Below are 19,510 nucleotides of genomic sequence, written 5' to 3' on the forward strand. Positions count from 1 at the left end.
AAAACAAACAAACAAACAAACAAAAAACCCCACAGGGTATGGTATGATTCTATAAGACCTTCCTGTGGAATGAAGAAGTTATATATTTGAGAATCCTTATAAGAGATTGACGTCTGAGGATATGACTAAAACATGACACTTGTATACTTTTTGGGCAAGTGATAGTAAGTTTGTAAAGGAATGGATACCTGGATTAAGTGGTAAATTCTAGGGCTGTCCCCAAGGGCTATGTGGCAGGAGATGTAGATGATCGGATCTCTTCAGCAGAGTCTGTTTATTGATGTCCATTGCAGACCCATTCACCATTCTGTGATATCCAGCTATTTTCTGGGATTGGTATGCAAGGGACATCCCTCTTCAAATCATCTTTATGGCTTGATGTGGGTCCGAACGGTGGGTTTTCATTCCTTCCTCCCCCACCCTTCCTTTTAAAGTCAGAGTCTTGTGTATTCCTGGATGGCCAAGGCTGAATGCCTGTCCCTTCTGCTGGGACAACAGGCACGTGCTGCCATACCTGCCTCCAAATGACAGCTTTAAGGGCAGCTGCCATCAGCTTACCATTCTGCTGCTCCCGAGAGTCATTAGCTGTGGCTCCTACACCCAAGTGCACGCTAAAGAATCAGCGCTCCCTGTGGTCCTAAGTACGAGGAAGTTTCCTCAAGTCTCGTTGTCTTCATTTAAAAGTGTTAACTTCGTGGAGTTTGCAGAATTTCATAAGCTTAGGCAGATAAGGAACCCAGCCCACTGTTTGGCACAAAGTAGGTACTAAATTAGTAATAGCTCATCAGGGCCAGAGATACTTAACTGTCATAAACCCATTCTCTCTATGAAACACACATAGCTCACTCTTTCCAGTATGTGGAGAGTTTCTGGTTGGGAGTATACCCCACTAAGTCCTTGCTGAAAATCTGTAGCTGGCCACCTTCTCCTAAATCAATCCTGGGAAAATCTTGGCAGATTCCAAGGGGATCTAGTACCTAAAGAAATGCTGGGCTAATCTGCTTTCTTTAGTGCAGGATGCCAATGATGTGATGTTGGAAGTGGACATGGCACACGGTGCTTCCCAAGCTTCCCTGGAAGAGCAACCCCATTGGAGAGGGCAACTGACTTGTCTAGAGGTGGACACGCCTGACTCTACACTGCCCTCTGGACTTTGAGAATCTGCATGGTGTAGAAATGCTTCCTGGGTAATTCTAACAGACCACATCTGGGGCAGCTGCTCTAGATTCCAGTGTGCTTCCAGTTGACATGTCTTGCATCACCTCTGTAGGACTGGACTTATCAGGAAAGGCTAAAGAGCGGAACAACTCTTGGCTTGTGCTGGACATTTCAGTCCAGAAGTTTGCAGAAGACATCTATTAAGATCTCAGTGTCATGGCTGCAGGGGAGCGGAATATGAAACTATTTGCTTTTAAAATGGGAAGCTCATGACGAGGACAGCTTAAGTTAGTATGATCAATAACACTTCAACTCCTTCACTGAGATGTGTTTTAAATTACAGCCTAATAGCTGACAGCCCTCCCACAGATGCGGAACACTCCCCTGGCTACCCAGAGGCAACATCTTGGCCCTCACCCTCTCAGCGATTGCAGGCACCAAACTGTGGAGGGAATGAGCAGAGCAAATGGCATAAGTTTCTGTATGAATGCCTGGGGCTCTTTTAGAAAGGACTAAAACTTCTAAAGACATTTCAAAACCTAAGCAATGCCATCACCTCTTAAACTATGACAATACAAAGTATTGTGCAGACTTTGGGGGAATTCTGGGAAATGACACCTCTAGCATCTTATTGACAGAACTACTCTCCCTGAGTTTTGCCAGGGAGCACGGTGGGAGCAGGACCACCCTGAGCCTCTCGCCGATATTCTGGATTATAGTCTCACTGCTTCTGGGGAAGCCTCTCTGGAAGGGCTCACAACCTTGCAAGGGTAGGCTGGATGTGGCACATCAGAAAGGTAAGCGCATCCCAAGGGGAAGTTGTTAGAGCCCTGGTGTACATGTGCACTTGTTGGAATACCAGGATGGCGAAGGTTGGGGCAACAATGAACAGCACGCATAAAACTTGAAGGTAAGACCAGGCGATGGTGGCGCACACCTTTAATCCCAGCACTTGGAAGGCAGAGCCAGGAGGATCTCCATGAGTTCGAGGCCAGCCTTGGTCTATAGAGAGTTTCAGGACAGCCAGGACTGTTACACACAGAAACCCTGTCTCAAAAAACTAAAACCAAAACAAAACAAAATAAAAACAACCCAAACCAACCAACCAAACAACAACAACAACAACAACAAAACCTTGAAGGTAGGAGTCCAGGACACTGCTTCCTGGTGGAGCCGGGCTGGATTTCTGTGTTCACATGGGTGGAGCTAGAGTTTAAAGATTCATTAGATCCATGCAGATTCACAGCCTAGACTCTAGAGGCTCCAGGCTGCAGGGGCTAAGGGAGGCATTATAACAACAGCCTGGGAGGATAGTCAGGAGCGGGCAAGTACGGGGAGGAGGTGAGTTATTCGCCACAGCGTCAGCACCCCTGGGTTATCTAGGCTGAGCCTGGGCTTCTCAGGCCTGCTCTTCATTTCACGCTAGAAACTTCAGTCTGGGTGAGGGGTGAGCGGGGAGGTGCGGCATCCGATCTCAAACAAAAAGCAAAAGCAAGCAATGCTGCTGAATGTGTTTTCCAATACTTCTTCACTGTGGCTCACTCGTGGGATTTAGATGAGTTAGTCATTTATTTGCCCGAGTTACACCAAGTAACGTTAAAATAAGGTAAAAGTAAAAAAAAAAAAAAGCACGTTATTTAGTAAGACGCTGCTTAGCAACAAGGCAAGAGTGACAAAATGAGCGCAATTGAAACGAACGTGACCGTGACGCATCCAATCGAGTGCGTCTCTGTCTGGGCCCTTTAATTGTGCACAGTCGGCCTCAGCGCTGGAAGCTTCCAGAAAGCACAGATAACAGCAGCAAGATCACAGCGGCCTTTCTCCAGGCTCTGCTTAAAGCTTGTAGTTATCCTTAGACTGAGGGTTTGGGACCCAGGAAAGCTCACAAGTCTTTTTCCTAACGTCCAGATATTAATAAAATGACGCCTGCGTTCTCGTCCGCGCCACCAGTGGCTCCGAGCAGGTCAGAAATGTAAGCGTCAGCTTCCATAAAACAAGGGGACCGAACTAGGTTATCATTGAAGTCTTTGAACTTTTCCGTTCGGCATCTCTGTGATTTCGGTAAAAGGGATACAGCTAATACCAGAGGCATTTGGGTTGTGTGCGCACCGAAAACGCACACTTTAAGCAAGGCTGCCTGTGGAAAAAGTAGGGGCAGCCTGCGGGTGGCCCCCAGGCAAGAGCTGCACAACCTCTTCCTCTCCACTTGGGGGAGCCAATGCCTCACCAAAGGCTGTAGGTCAGCCCCCTGTGCTTCAAGAAGTAAAACAACTTATGTGTGGGGGGAAAAAAAGAGGAAGACACAGAACCAAATCCAGACAAACGTGTGTGTGTGTGTGTGTGTGTGTGTGTGTGTGTGTGTGTGTGTGTGTGTGTGTGTGTGTGTGTGTGTGTGTGTAGTGTGTGTAGTGTGTGTCAGGACACAGTGTATTATCTTTTTCTGTTTAGCTTATGAGAAAACACATTTTGAAAACCACACCTGTGTATGCTCCTGAGTTAGAACTTCTCCCAGAAGCCCAGTCTTCCCCATCTTCCCCTCCGTTCCTCATTGTGCCCACTCCACGTCTCATAACTAATCTCCTCACCTACTACTCAGGATGCCCATCCCCACAATCCCTTCTTTTTCCTCTCCCCGTTTCCTTTCCCCTCACCCCAAATCTTGCTTTCCTCCTCATTATCCGCCCACCCGTTCCTCCTCCTCATTTCTACTGTCCAGGTACTTTGGTTCCTTCTCTTATCTTACCACACACCCCCCCTTTCCTGTGTCCCCTCCCAGTCATTTTGACTCAGATTACCTCCACATGCCACCTCTTTTCTCCCTTGTCCCAAAGACATGCCTGTGAGCACCTAATAGATGGATCAGCATCCGTCCCTGACCATCACAACCCAGGCCTGGTCTGAACCTCACTTACAAACTCTTTTCCCGTCCTGCCTGTTAGACTTCGTTACCTTGCCTTGGCAGGCACTTGCTCAAATCGTTCCTCTTCATCAAAGAAGGCATCTCTACCTGTAAAATCTCCTTCAGTTCTCAAATGCCCCCTCCATTAAGCCTGTCTGGTGACTCTGTGGGACACCACTGTTTTCACTCTTTGGAGCTGATTTTTTTCCCTTCTTCATCCCTTCTCAGAACTTCCGGCTTCTCACAACAGGTCAGGGTCTGGATTAGATTCACCACTGGGTACAGTTTCATTTCCTAACGGGAAATGGTCCGACTGAAAGAAGAAACTCCAGGGAAATGTTCAAAGGATGGTCCTGGTCAGGGGTGGCGGCCACACCTTTATTCTCAACCCTCAGAAGGCAGGGACAGGGGGATTGCTGTGAGTTCGAGGCTGGCCTGGTTTTAGAGTGACTTTTAGACCACCCCAGGGTACATATGAGGTCTTGTCTGTTAAAAACAGCAGCCAGCACTCAGCAGCTCTCCTGGCATCACGGGCTGCTCCCTGCTGTGTACCCCGACTGTTCCTGGCTGACCCTGGACTGGCCAAATCGTAGCTTCCAGACATGCCCACAGGGAAGGAGTGTGGGGGCGGGGAGGGGTCCACTGGCCTTGGTTGCTGGTTCCCAAATTTGCCATTGCTGAAAATAGATTTTTTCCCCAGGTTATTACTGTAGAGGTGTGGGCCCCAATTGACACAGTTGAAGAATAAATTGGTGGAGATGTTCCTTAAATGGTTAACTGTGAATTAAGCTGGCTGGATTTGGTGGCCGCACTGGGCAGCAAGTGTGACAATGTCTAAGGAGTTGGGGAGGAGAGAGAAGATAGGTCATTGTTAACTCCCCAAAATCCAGGTCTGATCTTGAGGGGAGTGAGTGCATGTGTATATGAGTGTGTGTGTGTGTGTGTGTGTGTGTGTGTGTGTGTGTGTGTGTGTGTGTGTGTGAGACTCTGGCAATGCACTGTTTCCTCTCTAGTGTCAATCATTTTACTATAATGGAAGGGAGCTAAACATAATAGTTGTGAGGACCCTCTGGGCCCTTACAGTACAGACTGCATAAAAACTCACATGAATATGACTAAATCACCAAATCACTGAAAAGGAAGAAACAGAGCTGCAAATTAACTGAAAGAAGTATTTTAACAAAAAGCTGTCATTATTGAAGTTGAATATCTAACAAGAAAAAGAGAAAACAATTATTTTTTTTAATTGCAAAATTTAGATTAGGCAAAACTTTACTCTTTGGAGGATATATTTATAGAACACACTCTTTTGTCTAAGTGTTCCAGGAAGGCTTAGCAAAACGTAATGAAAATAGGCGTAAGTCCTGTGTACATAGCACAGCCATTACCGTTTATTTAGCTGTTTAAGAAGGGGATAAAGCTCAGTGTGGAGAGCAGAGGGCCAGGATCTCACCCCACTTCATCTTCTAATTGGGGTGGAACTACTGCTTTTAGGTACTAAGTCCTAGGTATCTTTTAGAGAAGTAGAGAAAGCAGAATTTCTGTGCTTAACATCCACAAGGGCAAAGGTTCTTGAGATTCCACCCACTCAAGCACACATGTAACTCATCTTGGTAGCCATTTTTCAGAGACACCATTTAGATGGCTCAGTAGTAACTGCTGACATGTAATCCAGGTATCCATTTCCCAGTGACACTGCTAATTATGTCACTAAGGTGGGAGGGACCACTGGCAATTTCTTCCTCTTGATTAGTCTCCCACAGTCCTCCCTCCAACCCTAACTACCTTATGCTCTGGACTACAAGTTGATAACCTGGGCTACAGACTAGCCAGAAGGGGAGTATGTTTCTCTGACAGACAGCTCTGAACTGCTACATTGAAAACATAAACAAATGAGTTAAACAGAGCCCCTGACACATTCTGGTTAAAAACTGATGGTTTCAGACAAGTACAGTGTCTCTAGAGAGTACGTAAATAGGTGTTATGGCAACTGCATGTCTTCCTACGAAGAAGCTCCGGGGAAACTCCTTCATTTAGAAATCCCATTATTTTCCTGGTCTAGGAGGCTCTTGTAGTAATTCTGGAGGAAAATCATATATAGGAGCTTTTCTCTGTTCTAAGATGTTCACATCTTAAATGACATTAGCTACAAGTTGGCAAGATGTAATTTTATTTTCCAGCCCGCCCATCCATCCATCCATCCATCCATCCATCCATCCATCCATCCATCCATCCATCCATCCACTCTGCAAATATTTACTGTAAGTTTATGTGGTACCGGGCTCATGGTACCAGATATTGGATATACAGAGAATGTCATGGTCCTCCCTAGTTTATAGTCTTTTTATTTTCTAAGTTTGGCCAATTACCATTTTATCTTTATTTATTAGCGATTTTAGAATTATGTTTTCCCTACTAATCAAAACCTGTGTGGCTTAAGTAGGAAGCACACAGTACAGGAAAACCCCAGCCCACAGCTTGACACCCTTGGATGTTCCTTTGAATTGTTGATAATTTAAAACATTAATTTCCTTTAGTCAGTAGACTTCAGAATCCATTAGAGTCCCTCGATTTAAATACAGATGTACAGTAATACAACATTATTACTAATATCAATCATATGTCACACTGCAATACAGTGGCTTTGCTGACCAGACAGTGGGATACAGGATGCTCTGCATAAACAGTGAGCTGTCCTTGATCAGGATGATGTCCCAGGCTGGCCTGGAGCCCTAGGTCCCCTGCTTCAGTCTCCTGAGTGCTGGGATCACTGGCATGTGCCACTGTCCTCTACTTACAGTTTCATTGTCTTTTCCTTTTCTTTTCTGCCATACTGTCTTCTTTCTCTCAAGTTTTTACAAAATGCTGCTCACTCAACTACTCATTTGTTCAGGTGCCTGATTTTTACAATATTTATTGCTTCTAATTTACTATAGTCGGGCAAACTATCTAACCATGAGGTAATGAGGCTGGTGGGGAGGACAAAGAGAAACCCAGGGGCTGGTTTTCACATTCGTCTGGTTCTTTTATTATTATTAAAATTTTAAATTTATTTTACATACTAACCACAGTTTCCCCTCCTTCCTCTCCTCCCACTCCTTCCCCCCAGCCCCCTCTACCTCCACCATCCACTCCTCCTCAGGCTCCATTCAGAAAGGGCAAGGCCTCCCGTGGGAGTCAATGAAGCATGGCATGTTGAGGCAGGAGCAAGCTCCTCCCCCCTGCATCAAGGCTGAGCGAGGTATCCCACCATAGGGAATAGGTTCCCTGGTTCTTTGCAGAGTTCTGAATAGGGAACGTGTTTGGCAGTGCTGCTGGGAAAAGTCCCTATTCCCTCCATTCACAGAGTGCAGGTTTCATATGGTTTAATTTGAATTTAAAAAGAATTTGTTAGAACTACATTTTGTAAGTTATAGTTAGGATTACAGCTATTTAGAGAACTATAAAACCATTCACCATGGCGTGCTAGAGTGGCAACCCTGAAATCGGAATGAGCAACGGAGCTGAGTTAGATATTTCGTTATTAACGGCTCAATTTTAAAGTGAATATTCTTTCCCCTTGATTTTGCAAAAGCAGAGTTCACAGGCAGTGCATACATGCTGAGGTATCCAGATGTCCATATTTAGCTAGTGTACTTGTGAGATGTGTTGGTGACATTCAAAGACCACAGTCAAACAAATGAGGTGATGTGATTTACCGTTTGCCAGTCTGATATCTTCTCGGGTATCCTGGTAGAGACGGTGTGATTTTGAGCTGGGCTCAGATGACAGAATTTGGGGTCAGTGGTCAAGAATGGACTTATTAGAGTCTTATTAACGACTGTCATGAAGACAAAATACTGTGTCTGGAGACTGCTGGGTAAAGCAAATAAGGACGTTTATGATGAAAAAAAAAAAGAGTGGGAATTTTTATCAATACTCTAAAAATGCAGAAAACACGCTCCGCCAGCCCTGAGTTTCCTGACAGGTTAGCACGTGGTGGGCACTAAACTCCTACCTTGACAGGGACATGCCACCACAGCAGTTTCTCCCCATCCCTCTCAGAGTCCAGAATTCTTTCACAACAACTCTGGCTTGCCTGGGGCAGGGGTCATTCTTAGCATAGAGCTGTATGGAAGTTTCATTTTTCCAGAGTGGGACAGCCTGATATGGCAGCCATTTTTTCCACTCCTAACTATTTAAATGCATTAAAAGTAAGAACAATCCAAACTGAGGTCCTCAGCAGTTCAGTAGCTGCACATATGCCCTGGTTACTGTGTTGGACACTGTCATCTAGTGCTGTGGATATCATTCTGTATAAATAAAACACTGATTGGCCAGTGGCCAGGCAGGAAGTATAAGCGGGACAAGGAAAGAGGAGAATTCTGGGAAGTGGAAGGCTGAGTCAGGGAGTCACTGCCAGCCGCCGCCATGTCAAGCAGCATGTGAAGATGCCGGTAAGCCACGAGCCACGTGGCAAGGTATAGATTTATGGAAATGGATTAATTTAAGCTATAAGAACAGTTAGCAAGAAGCCTGCCATGGCCATACAGTTTATAAGCAATATAAGTCTCTGTGTTTACTTAGTTGGGTCTGAGTGGCTGTGAGACTGGTGGGTGACAGAGATTTGTCCTGACTGTGGGCAAGGCAGGAAAACTCTAGCTACAGTCTAGTCTTGCCTCAGAGTGGTTCTCCACCTGTGCACACGGTTTCCTCAGGACTCCAGAATCTGGCTTTTCTATCCCCAGAGTTTCTGTCTTAGCTCACTAAGTCCCAAGACTAGCCTCACTCAGCTTTCTCTGCTGCAGACTCCTGAGAGGGCTCAAGGACTTAGTGTCACATTTTTATCCCCCGTATCTCAAGATTCTCTCTACTTGAATTTTAGAAACTGAGTTATTTCTACCAGTTGGTCACACTAGTATTCTTGCTGACCATCTACTAACAGCAAATATGTTTGGCATGAAACAGGAAAGATTCTTATATCAAGCTGGGAGCTGGAAAAACGGGCCATGAAGTTTTAGTGTTCTATAGTTCTACTTCAACAAAAACATAGTGTTGATTATGTCTTCTGTAAGTTATCAAGAAATGTGACGTGCCATATATATATATATTTGGTTGAGGATAAGGATGATTAGATGATCAGAAATGGAGGAAATAGCTCAAGACAAAAGTTGAATGGAATTTGAACCCGAGAGACCACGAATAGAGAATGGTTAGTCCCCAGTGAATGCTTAAGGCAGGATTTCCCACAGCCTTCATGGGGGCAAAGCCACTCTTGCGGCCTCAATGCTCTGGTAACCAGGTTAACTGAGCAAATGAGGACGCTGCCTGCTCCCCGTGAGAACTGAAAGGGCACTGCAGAACGATTACTTCTGATTCCACTAAGAATTTTGTACGCTTGTGGAGACAGGGTGAACCAGAAACTGACTCCAAGATTGACCGAGTAAGAAAGACCGTGTCAGGTAAAATAGAAGGCTTACCAGTGGCTTTGATCCACTTGATGGGCAGCCAGATGCCTAGCTTTTGCACCTTCAGTGTGCTCAATTGAAGCCCCCCACCACCAACAACAACATACTTGTTATGGAAGTCGTAGATCTCCTGGATGTTGCCAAAGATGATGTGCTCCTTATTGAGGATCCCAGGTGGTATCTCCTCTACACCACTGGTCATTTCCCACAGGTAGGTCTGTAAGACAGTGACAGATTCATCACTGGCAAGCATACCGAGACAAAAGAGACCCCTCAAGCATGTGAGGCACGAGTGGAACTGGGATTGCATATGGAGTTCAAAAGGCGAAGCGTTTAACAAGTAGAACAGAGAAAACCTGGCCACTCCATCACTGAAACTCAGCATGGCCAGGCACTAGGCTTGTTATTTATTAAACTGGTGTCACGGTTTGTACTTTGAAATGAGGTGCCTGACACACTCCCCTTTCCTTCCCCCTTTTTTTTGGTCTGGATCTAGCTCCTACTTGAGAGAAGCGTAGAGCTTCTTTTCAAAAGCACTTTAAACTCCCGTGCATTTGCACTTGACTCGGGGAGATCTCCCCAACTGCCTTTTTACTTTCCAGGAGAACGGCAAGAGAACTGGGCTGCTCTCAGGGGGTTGACAAGGGCCTACATGGCACTTCCGTACCGGAGCTGGAAACGGATCACTGCAGGACTTACCTCCAAGCACTCATGTAAGTCCCTCACGTACGCCTTCTCTGTTTGGAGCAGTTCAGCCATAATGAATCTAGAGGGGAACACATGGTCTTTCAGTTGCTTATAGATACATTGCCTCCTCCCTTCCAACTTCACTTCCCCACCCTGGCACTTGTGACACTCGAGTCTTCTGCTTTCCACTTCACCAATAAAGCTCTTCCCTCTCCCGCGTCCCTCTCATCCCGGTCATGTGCTCCCCATCCCTTCTCCGTGTCTGCGACCAGCTGGTTCTACTTTGTGCTTTTCCACTCATTTCTACAGTGCTGATGTGCATGCGCTGTGGACCGTATGTGTGCACAAGATGTAGGGCTGCTCACACTGCAGCTCGGCAGCTAAACAGTCTGAATCGCAGTTGTCTCTTCCATCTCCCGGGTCTCCCTGACGGCTCCCAGAATGCTCTCTGCCCAGTCGTTTATAGACTTACACTGAAATAGTTCAGTACTCAAATTAAACAGGTTCCAAGTCAGGCAGAGATGTCCAACTGAGCTCAGGGCTTTACCAAGTTTTCTGTAAAGAACCAGGTGACATTTATGGGCTGTTCAGTCTCTGGTATGACCACCCAGCACAGCAGAGGCAGCAGAGACATAGGAGATGTGTTCCAATGAAACCAGGGCATTAAAAGTCTGACATGTCCCCATACATAGTCTCTGTGTGATTCCTTCAACCAGTTAGTATATGTAAGAATTAGTTTATATTACAGACTATATAAAACAGAGGGTAAATCCACTTTGACCTGTGGCCCACAGTTTGCTGATCTCTGACCTTGGTTGGTTCTATTCAGTATTTAGGCAGTGTCTCCAATGAGATTTATTTGCATCACAAATTTACGCACACAAAACCAGCACGCCCAATATTAGTTAATACTATTAAGTGATTCATGTTCTTCAGAAGTTTATGCTCTGTATCTTGTTTCTTTTTCTTTCCTTTTCCTCCCAAGACAGGGTTTCTTGTGTAGCCCTGGCTATCTTGGAACTCATTCTGTAGACCAGGCTGGCCTTAAACTCAAGAGATCCTCTTGCCTCTGCCTCCTGAGTGCTGAGACTAAAGGTGTGCATCACCATCACCTGGCTGTGCTCTGTATCTTTAAGGAACAGGACTCCCTCTTTGGAACCCCTAAATAACATAATGGACTTGAGCACTGATGATGTATGGCATCATTATTGTGCATCTACTTTACTTTTTAATCTCCATATTTTTTTTGCTAGAAATAGTGCTTGTTAGTTGGTATATGATAATCTAATTGAGTTCAAACTATATATTTAAATATTTATCTTACATTTTTAGTATCAGTTTTTCCTATAGTTCACGCTCTAACTCCTATTTTTAGGTGTTCTATCACATGAAAAATTTGAGAAACTAAATCCCCAAGGTGTGTGCTTTTGAAAACACGACCAGAAATCCTATGTGGGCAGCATCTTTCCTGGGATCTTCATCTTGATGGGCTTTCCCTAAAGCAATGTATCACTCTAATGGTGGCTTTCTATTAAAGGATTGATTTAAAGACTTCACTTTTGCAGAAGTCAATTAACCACTCTCTTCTTACTCTTCCTCTGTTGGCAGAGTGGGAAGTGTGTGAATACTGGAGTTAGACAAACAGGAACTGAATTACAAATCTGCCAATCACTAGAACTAAGACCTGCTTCTCCAGGCCCCGGGACTTCTTATCTATAACACAGCTGACCACCCAGGGCTGCTGCAAGGACTGAGTAAGACAGTGTGAGGAAACTGCCTGGTGCATAGGATCCTGGGAAATGCTCAGAGGTCAGGTCTGTAGGTTGCTATGAAACCAGGGAGGATCTGAAGGAGCTCAGCTAGCCTTGGGAAAACATTTTTGGTCTTTGCATTGGCTTTCATTTTTTCTTGTTCTTTCTCTCCACCTCCTTCCTCCATGTTAACCTTCTTTATAATGTACTCCTCCATTCTCTCCATTGTCCCAGAAAGAAGCCTAGAGGGCCAGCCAAATACAATCCTCTCCGCGGCTTCTCTGTTATGGCTTGAATTGTGTCCTCCAGAATTAGTGTATTCAAATCCCATCTCTCCGTTCCTCAGATCTTGACTTATTTGGAAATAATCATTACAGCACAGAATAGGGTGGGTTTCAATCTAAAATGGCCAATGTCCTTACAGAAGGGGAGATTTGTACACAGGCATAAACATTCAGGAGGAATGGCACATGACTATGAAGATTCCACTAACAAATGAAGGGGGAGGCCTAGAGCAGACCTTTTCCTCTCTACGCTCAGAGAGAAATGAACCTTTGCACTCCTTGGTTTCAGGTCTCTGGCTTCCACGACAAGGATGTTTCTGTTGGCGAAGTCACCACGTTGTGGTACTTCGTTACACAGCTCTACAAACCAATGCAACCTCACATGAAGAACATTCTGACTTCACAGACCAGCTCTCATTCCTTCAGTCTTAAGGAAGCTGTGATCCCTTTTTCATTTTGATAAAATTAACTACTTAACACCCCCCTCACTGATTTCTTTCCAGCTTCACTCAGAATATAATAAAATATTCTTCATAAAGCTCCTCCCATGATCTCTGCATATGTGTGATTTTTATAAGCTCAGCTTAAAGTAAGTAAAATATCAAGATATTGTAAGGTTGACACAGCTCATTATTCACATGTTCAAGGCCTTTGTAATTCCTGAATGTGAAATGTGGGTCAGGAACTACCCTCTAACCAACCGACCAAAAGGGCAATGTGTTCTGCTTAGCTGTGATCAAGATTCACTGAGAATGCATCCTCAGTGGATAGGATCTAGGATCCCCGTGGGTGCCCCAACCTGCAACTGTTCAAGTTCCTTCTATAAAATGCCATAGTATCTGCATATAATTTACACACATCCCCCAAGCCCTTTAAATAACTTCAAGATTACTTATAATGCCCAAGACAGGGTAAGTGCTACACAAATAATTGCTATATTATACTGTTTAGAAAATAATGACAAGAAAATAGCCTGTGTTCAGTACAGGCATATTTTTTTTTCCTGAATATTTCTAATCCAGGGCTAGTTAAATGGGAGGATGTGGGACTCATGAATATAAAGGGCTGGCTGAACTTGGGAGAATGGAGCAGGTATCTAGTGATAAATTGGTCCCAGCTCTCTAAATGGATTCCGACCCTAGCCATTCTTATTCTGATTCAATGTATGGAAGTCTCAGGCAACTTTGGATTCTTCCATAGTGCTTGACTCTATCTCTATCTCACTTGCCTCTTATCCACATGGGCCAACTGTGACAGAGGAGTAAACTTAGGTATCAACTTTACCCCTGACCTCTACAATTCACTCTCAGGGCCAATTGCAAGGTACATACTCCTTTCCATTTAAAATACTATTGACCAGGCAAAGATTGGAATCCAAATATAAACCAGATGCAGGGGTGGGGGAGGAGAGATGTTATAATTCCTTCCATAGCACCTTATTTTCTTCTGGCCCAAATACATCCCTAAAATGCAAGTAAGAAAACTGATGCTATCAACTGTTTGTTTGTTCTTTCTTTCTTTCTTTCTTTCTTTCTTTCTTTCTTTCTTTCTTTCTTTCTTTCTTTCTTTCTTTCTTTCTTTCTTTTCTTTCTTCCTTCCTTCCTTCCTTTCTTTCCTTCTTTTTCTTTCTCTTTCTTTCTTTCCTTTCTTTCTCTTTCTTCCTTTCTTTCTCTTTCTTTTTTCTCTCTCTCTGTCTCTGTCTCTCTCCCTCTCCTCCTCCCTCTCTCTCTCCATTCCTCCGTTTCTCCCTCCCTCCCTTCTTAGTTTCTTTTTTAAGATGGAGTCTCATTACATAACTCAGACTGGGCCTCAAATTTCCAGTCTTCCTATCTAAACCTCCTGAGTGCTGGCATGAAAGGTATGCGTCACTGTATTCAGCTATAGGGTTTATTTGTTATGTAATTTTGGATACCTTCTTGTCCCTCAACTAAGGTTTAAGTTTCCATATCCAATAATATTCCATAAACTTCTCCTGGTCAACTGTGGTATCCCTGTTACTCTGGGAACTATTGGTTCATACAAAAGTGTATAAAATATTCTTTATCACCAAAGAGTTTATAATCTCATTAGTGAGACATGACCAGAGAGAACATGTAAAAGAAGTATAGATAGATGTTCAGAAAGGGATGGAACAAGGGCAGCAGAGGATGCAGGTAGGAGTTCATGGAGGCATACGGTGTGAGCTCAATAAAGTTGAGACAGGGACCAAATAAAACCACACACACACACACACACACACACACACACACACACACACACACACACACACGAACAAAGAGAGGAAAAGGAAAACCAAACCAAAACCAAAAGAGGAGTGTTCTAGACCGGGAACACTGCATGAACAAACTGTATCTGACGTTCTTGTCGATAATGAAATCAGTGACAGTGACCTGTCTCCAGTGTGTCACTTGAACTGGGAAGCACTCTGAAATAAAACTGACTTAGGTGGGGCCAGATGGTGGAATGCCGAGGAGTCTGGTCATTATTCAGAGAGCAACAAGAAACTGTTGGAAATCTGGAGCCAGTGAGAGATGAGAGACATAATGGAAGGAAACATGGTCTATGCAATGATGAAGAGGCAGAATTCTGGATCTACTTATTACATATGGATCATGGCATTGGGGGAGAGTCTCTCAGCTTCCCTAGGTCTGACTTCCATTATGTGAAGTGGTTTGGTTTGGCTACGGTTGAGTTCTGACACTGTGATGCAAAATTTGATGGTCTGAGGGGCAGATGCCCCCCTGGGAAGGCCCTGCTACAGGAAGAGCACTTGGATACAGTAGAGAACGGAGAGGCTGAGGGGTCTCTGGTGAGCCTATCTCTAAGGTCTATCTCTGCATCTACAGGTAGACAAGATGATGTTAGCTGTCACAAGGGATGGGAAGCAGGGAAAACACGGAAGAACCTGCTAGCTGCAGGGGGAGTCCCCCTCCCCTCCTCCATCACCCCCTGCCCCCTCCCCTCCTCTGTCACCCCTCCCCCCTTCCCCCAACATACTCTTTCTTCCGAGCTGATTTCCGTTTCTCTTCGTTGACCTCGTGGTTAGCGTCCCGGAGCTTAACCTCACGATCTGAAAGGCTTGCTGGGATGATGTCCAGTTCTAGGTCCTTGTTATCCTGCGTGAGAAGTGTCACAGGGGTCACAGGGGTCAGTTCACTTTGGGGAAGCCTTAGGAAGGCCTCTCCAATGAATTGGGGGAAAGGGGTGAAAACAACCTCATGGAAGGTGACAAGATGGGGGTCCCCACAAGGTCCCACTCACAAGCCTTCTTCATAGGGTCATTCTGCCTTTCAAGTCAAAAAGGTATAGGACGTTCTGGCCAAATATGTAGTGCTACTGTCTGTAGCTCTAGGCATTATGTATCTGTTTTCCGGGCCCCTGATTAAATCTAAACACGAATTAGCCAGAATTGGTTCTTCATCAATAAAATAAATGTGAAACAGAAGTACAGGAAAACACTGAAAACCTCCCATTTGTCAAGAGAAAAGAAACTGCCCTTTATTGAAACAAGCAGTCTCTCATGGAAACAGGAACAGAATACCCAATCAGTGACTGGACTCTGTAATTGCTCACCCCTGCTTGCTTAATCCATCATTAGTATTATGCATGATGGGACTCACAAAACAAAACAAAACAAAACCCAACCCTTACTGCCTGAGGGAGACATCATGAACCTCAAATTTTAATGGCTTGACCACTTTGCCCAAGGCTGCTCTATCTCCAAGCACGGGGTTGTTTAAAGATACACGAATTAGAACTCCTAGGATTAAATGCCAGGCTGGATTTAGCTTTTAATTCGCAGGTCACTGACCTCTATTATAAAAAAGAGATTAAAAGTCAGTCTTCCTTTGCTTCACGGAACTTGGTACCTTCTTTTGGCTGAGGTGTCAAACAAGTCTTACACACGCTGTGCCCCTCGTTCCTGAGAATCAGTCATACACATCTGAGGGACTCCAATCATTGGCTCATTAACATAATTGGTTAGATGATTGTACTGATGAGACCAAAATAAAGGGTTTGGTCCTCAGAGCCAACAGTTAACTATACAGAAAAAAAACAAAAACAAAAAAACCCTCTGCTTTGTATTCATAGGTCTTGCTCCTGGCCAGTCAATTCTGCAGTACATATAAGATTAATCTTGGGGATGTGTAGGGGGGCGGGCTTGAGATGAATGGTTGGTTAAGGTCCCCCAAACCTATTAAAAATGCACGAGGCTCATAGGGTCCACAGCTCAGAAGGACTGCCCAGGAAATGTGCCCCCTCAATGGCAAGGAGGCTGGCGGTACTGAGGGAGAGGAGAAGGAAGGATCTGCAGTGGCCAGCACCTGATACACACCTCCGTGTTGACTCCCAGGGCTTTCTCCAGGGAGTACCGGTACTTCCCCATCCTCAGCGAGAAGTCTCGGTAATGCTTGTCCACCGTGGTCACCCATTTCCTTATCTCCGTGGCATGGATGTGGCCCTTTTCCACAAAGCTGTCCGCGAGCTGGATCAGAAGCTTCACCTTCTCTTTCGTTTGCTGCCCCAAGAGACGACCCAGCATTACTGGATCACATCATTTCTCAGACCCCTTTGCCCCAAGACCCCTCTGCTCTGCCCAGCAGCTGTAGGTACCTCTCAGCTGATGACTGGGTTTGCATGGCAGCTCTGTCACTCAGCTTTTGGGTGGCCTAGACCAAATTATTTAAATCTCTCATGCCCTACCAGTTTCTCCATCCACAAAATAGGAATCCTAATAGCATCTGCTTCAGAAAGTTACTGCGAACTTTAATGGGCCAACAGTGCCTACTGCCTAGAACATGCCTGGAACACAGCAGGTGCTCACAGGCGCTCCTGTAAGAACCTGTGCTGTGGAACACTGTCTTCCAGGCATGATGTGGCCACCACCCTCTTGGACTGTCAGCAGCTGTGATCGCCTAAAGGAGAACTGCCCAAGATTGGGTCTACTGACCTTCCATCATGGAGGATGGGCAGGGCTCCTGAGGTCCTTACCCTCCCCAAGGATTTATAGACAGTTAAAGGTTATTAGGGGGAAGGACTCTCAAGGCCACACCAATTCCAAAAGATATCTAAGCAGTTAATAGTTGCTGGAGTTCAGTGACATTTCCTTCACTGGTGTAGTGGCTTGTAAGTTTCCCACACTCCTGTAAGTAACCCCTCACACATGTTCCCATTGAGAGGAACTGTTTCTTTGGTCTGTCTTTCTGGTGCCTTATCCAGGTGAGAAGGCATTTGCTCATGTGTCCAGAAAAGGTTCATACAACTAGTTAAGTCAGAAATGCTAGCCACTGCTACTGATGTGATGTGAGGTGCTCTAATCTGAATTTAGTGACTTTACAGACTTATAGAGCATGTTTTGATCACACCTGAGACTCACGGGAGTTTTAAAACATCTTTAGGAAGTCTGCAGGAGGAGCACAAGTCTCTGTGAGGTGACAGCAGCATCTGCCTCGGACCCTCTGTTCCCAGTTCCTGCCCATCTCTGCACCGAGGCAGGGGTTACCCAGAATGGATCTGATGACCCTAACTAGCTAGACTTCTACTGCTTCACTATGAGATTTTTCTCTTTGTCTCTGTTCGAGGGAGATAAAGGGAGATAAAGATAAATGTAGTAGGTGCCTATTACAGGGCTAACCAGGCAAAAGTCTGACGTGTGTTGGCTTGACTTCATTTGTAATATGCATTTGTTCAGCATTTCCTCAGTCTATGGTCCTCTGCAGAGAGCTGTGGGTTGGACTTGGGGGGTAAACAAATGGAGAAATAAAGTTTCTAGAGGGGACAAGATTTTCATACAGAACAGTCGACAGCTCGGGGCATCATGTAATTGAATGTCAAAGTCAGAAGAACGTTGTAACAGAGGGATGTTACAATAGAGAGGATGGAGGTAGGATCTGCATGGGAAGGCAGAGAAGGCCTGCTGGGTAAGGCAGGGAGCCTAGTCACTTCACTTCCACGTATACATGTAAGAAAACTGAGAAGAATGTGCTCACACCAAACTTGCAGGTAGTGCTAAAATTCATTATGATTCCTAAGACCTCATAAAACATAAAGTTCATAAAACTAAATATTATTCATGTGAGAAACAGTAAGTCAAGATCCAGCCGATAAATAATAAAGCTCTATGTGTAACCAACTATTATTATTATTTGTGTAACCGTCAAGAGGGACGAGGTGCCGACACACATTAAAACATGGGTGGAACACTGAAAACATTATGGTAAGGGAAAGAAGCTAGACAGAGGATTACATACTGAGTGATTCTAATTGGAGGAAATGAACAGCACAGGCATATGCCTGAGGAGAGATGGGAAGGAGGACTTCTACTCCTAATGCTTAACTCCTGAGCTCCACTCAGCTGTGGCAATGATTATAAAGCTTGTGAATATACTAGGAAAAAACCCCACTGGATTGTAAAAAGAAAAAAAAATCTAAAAACAATTTTGTTTTTTAGAAGAAACAGCATTCTGTTAGATGCTGAGACGTTCAGCCTCCCTGTCATCAAGTGCCGGTTCCCCTATAATTTTTGAAACAATAAAAAGTATCATTTGTATTCTTCTAACTAGATTGCCTATAGGCATACCACAACGTGCAATTGTGTGTTCTTACCCTTGCCAAACCTCTGTCTCATTTTTATTCTTATATTGGAAGTTTTTTTTATATATATAAAATTGCCTTTCTATATTTGGTGTTTCTATATTCTCCTTGATCTCATTTTTTTTGGAGCAGAGTATAATAATTCAGTATAACCTGTTGCACTATTCAATTGTGAGGGCCACCATACTTCTCTGTCATTCAAGGTCAGTTAGCTTTCCATACCAAATTTTCATTACATTGGTTATAGCGACTAGATGCCAGAGCTGACTGGTTACTGGAGGTTTGCCTCCGGGGAGTTGACTGAGGGGAGGCTGGAGGCTTCAGGCAGAGGTGCCTCAGCTGGGCTGTTACCCAGTAGATAGTCTGACACAAATAACTGAGACTGAGAACATGCTAGATAGGAACTCGGTAACCACTAACAGACATAGTTCAGCTGAGAACTATGAGGAAGACAGGAAATGGAGAGCTGAGCTGGAAAAGTCATGTTAGCATAGACTGGAGTGTCGTAGTTCTGAAGTCTATCCAAGATTCCTAATGTTCATAGGTGTTTGGGACCTCCCTTCAATGCGTGTGCTGCATCAGATAACCTGGGGAACACGGGTTGAACAAAGGGGGTTCTTGTCTTCGGGGATATTGAGGAGATAGATATCCCTGCACAGAGATTCCTTGAGACACTCAGGCTCGCACTGG

The 19,510-nt window shown here is 44.7% G+C and overlaps 1 protein-coding gene and 1 long non-coding RNA gene across 37 annotated transcripts in view; one reads left to right on the forward strand and one right to left on the reverse strand.

Annotated features, from left to right (window-relative positions):
• The window catches only part of Kalrn (kalirin RhoGEF kinase), a 605,995-nt gene that overhangs the window by 222,897 nt on the left and 363,588 nt on the right, over positions 1–19,510 (reverse strand). For all 36 annotated transcript variants that reach the window (XM_015993393.3, XM_042259218.2, XM_042259217.2 and 33 more), the window contains exons 22-25: positions 16,563–16,745; positions 15,224–15,342; positions 10,204–10,270; positions 9,612–9,721 (exon numbers count right to left, since the gene is read on the reverse strand). In XM_015993393.3, the coding sequence (XP_015848879.1) occupies positions 9,612–9,721; positions 10,204–10,270; positions 15,224–15,342; positions 16,563–16,745 (479 nt within the window). The remainder of the gene's footprint in view (positions 1–9,611; positions 9,722–10,203; positions 10,271–15,223; positions 15,343–16,562; positions 16,746–19,510) is intronic.
• LOC143268111 (uncharacterized) lies at positions 1,830–12,768 on the forward strand. Its single transcript, XR_013043719.1, has 3 exons — positions 1,830–2,068; positions 10,110–10,217; positions 12,516–12,768. It is a non-coding gene; the product is annotated as an uncharacterized LOC143268111 (long non-coding RNA).

This window comes from Peromyscus maniculatus, chromosome 12 (genome assembly GCF_049852395.1).
Source record: "Peromyscus maniculatus bairdii isolate BWxNUB_F1_BW_parent chromosome 12, HU_Pman_BW_mat_3.1, whole genome shotgun sequence".
Taxonomy (NCBI): Eukaryota; Metazoa; Chordata; class Mammalia; order Rodentia; family Cricetidae; genus Peromyscus; species Peromyscus maniculatus.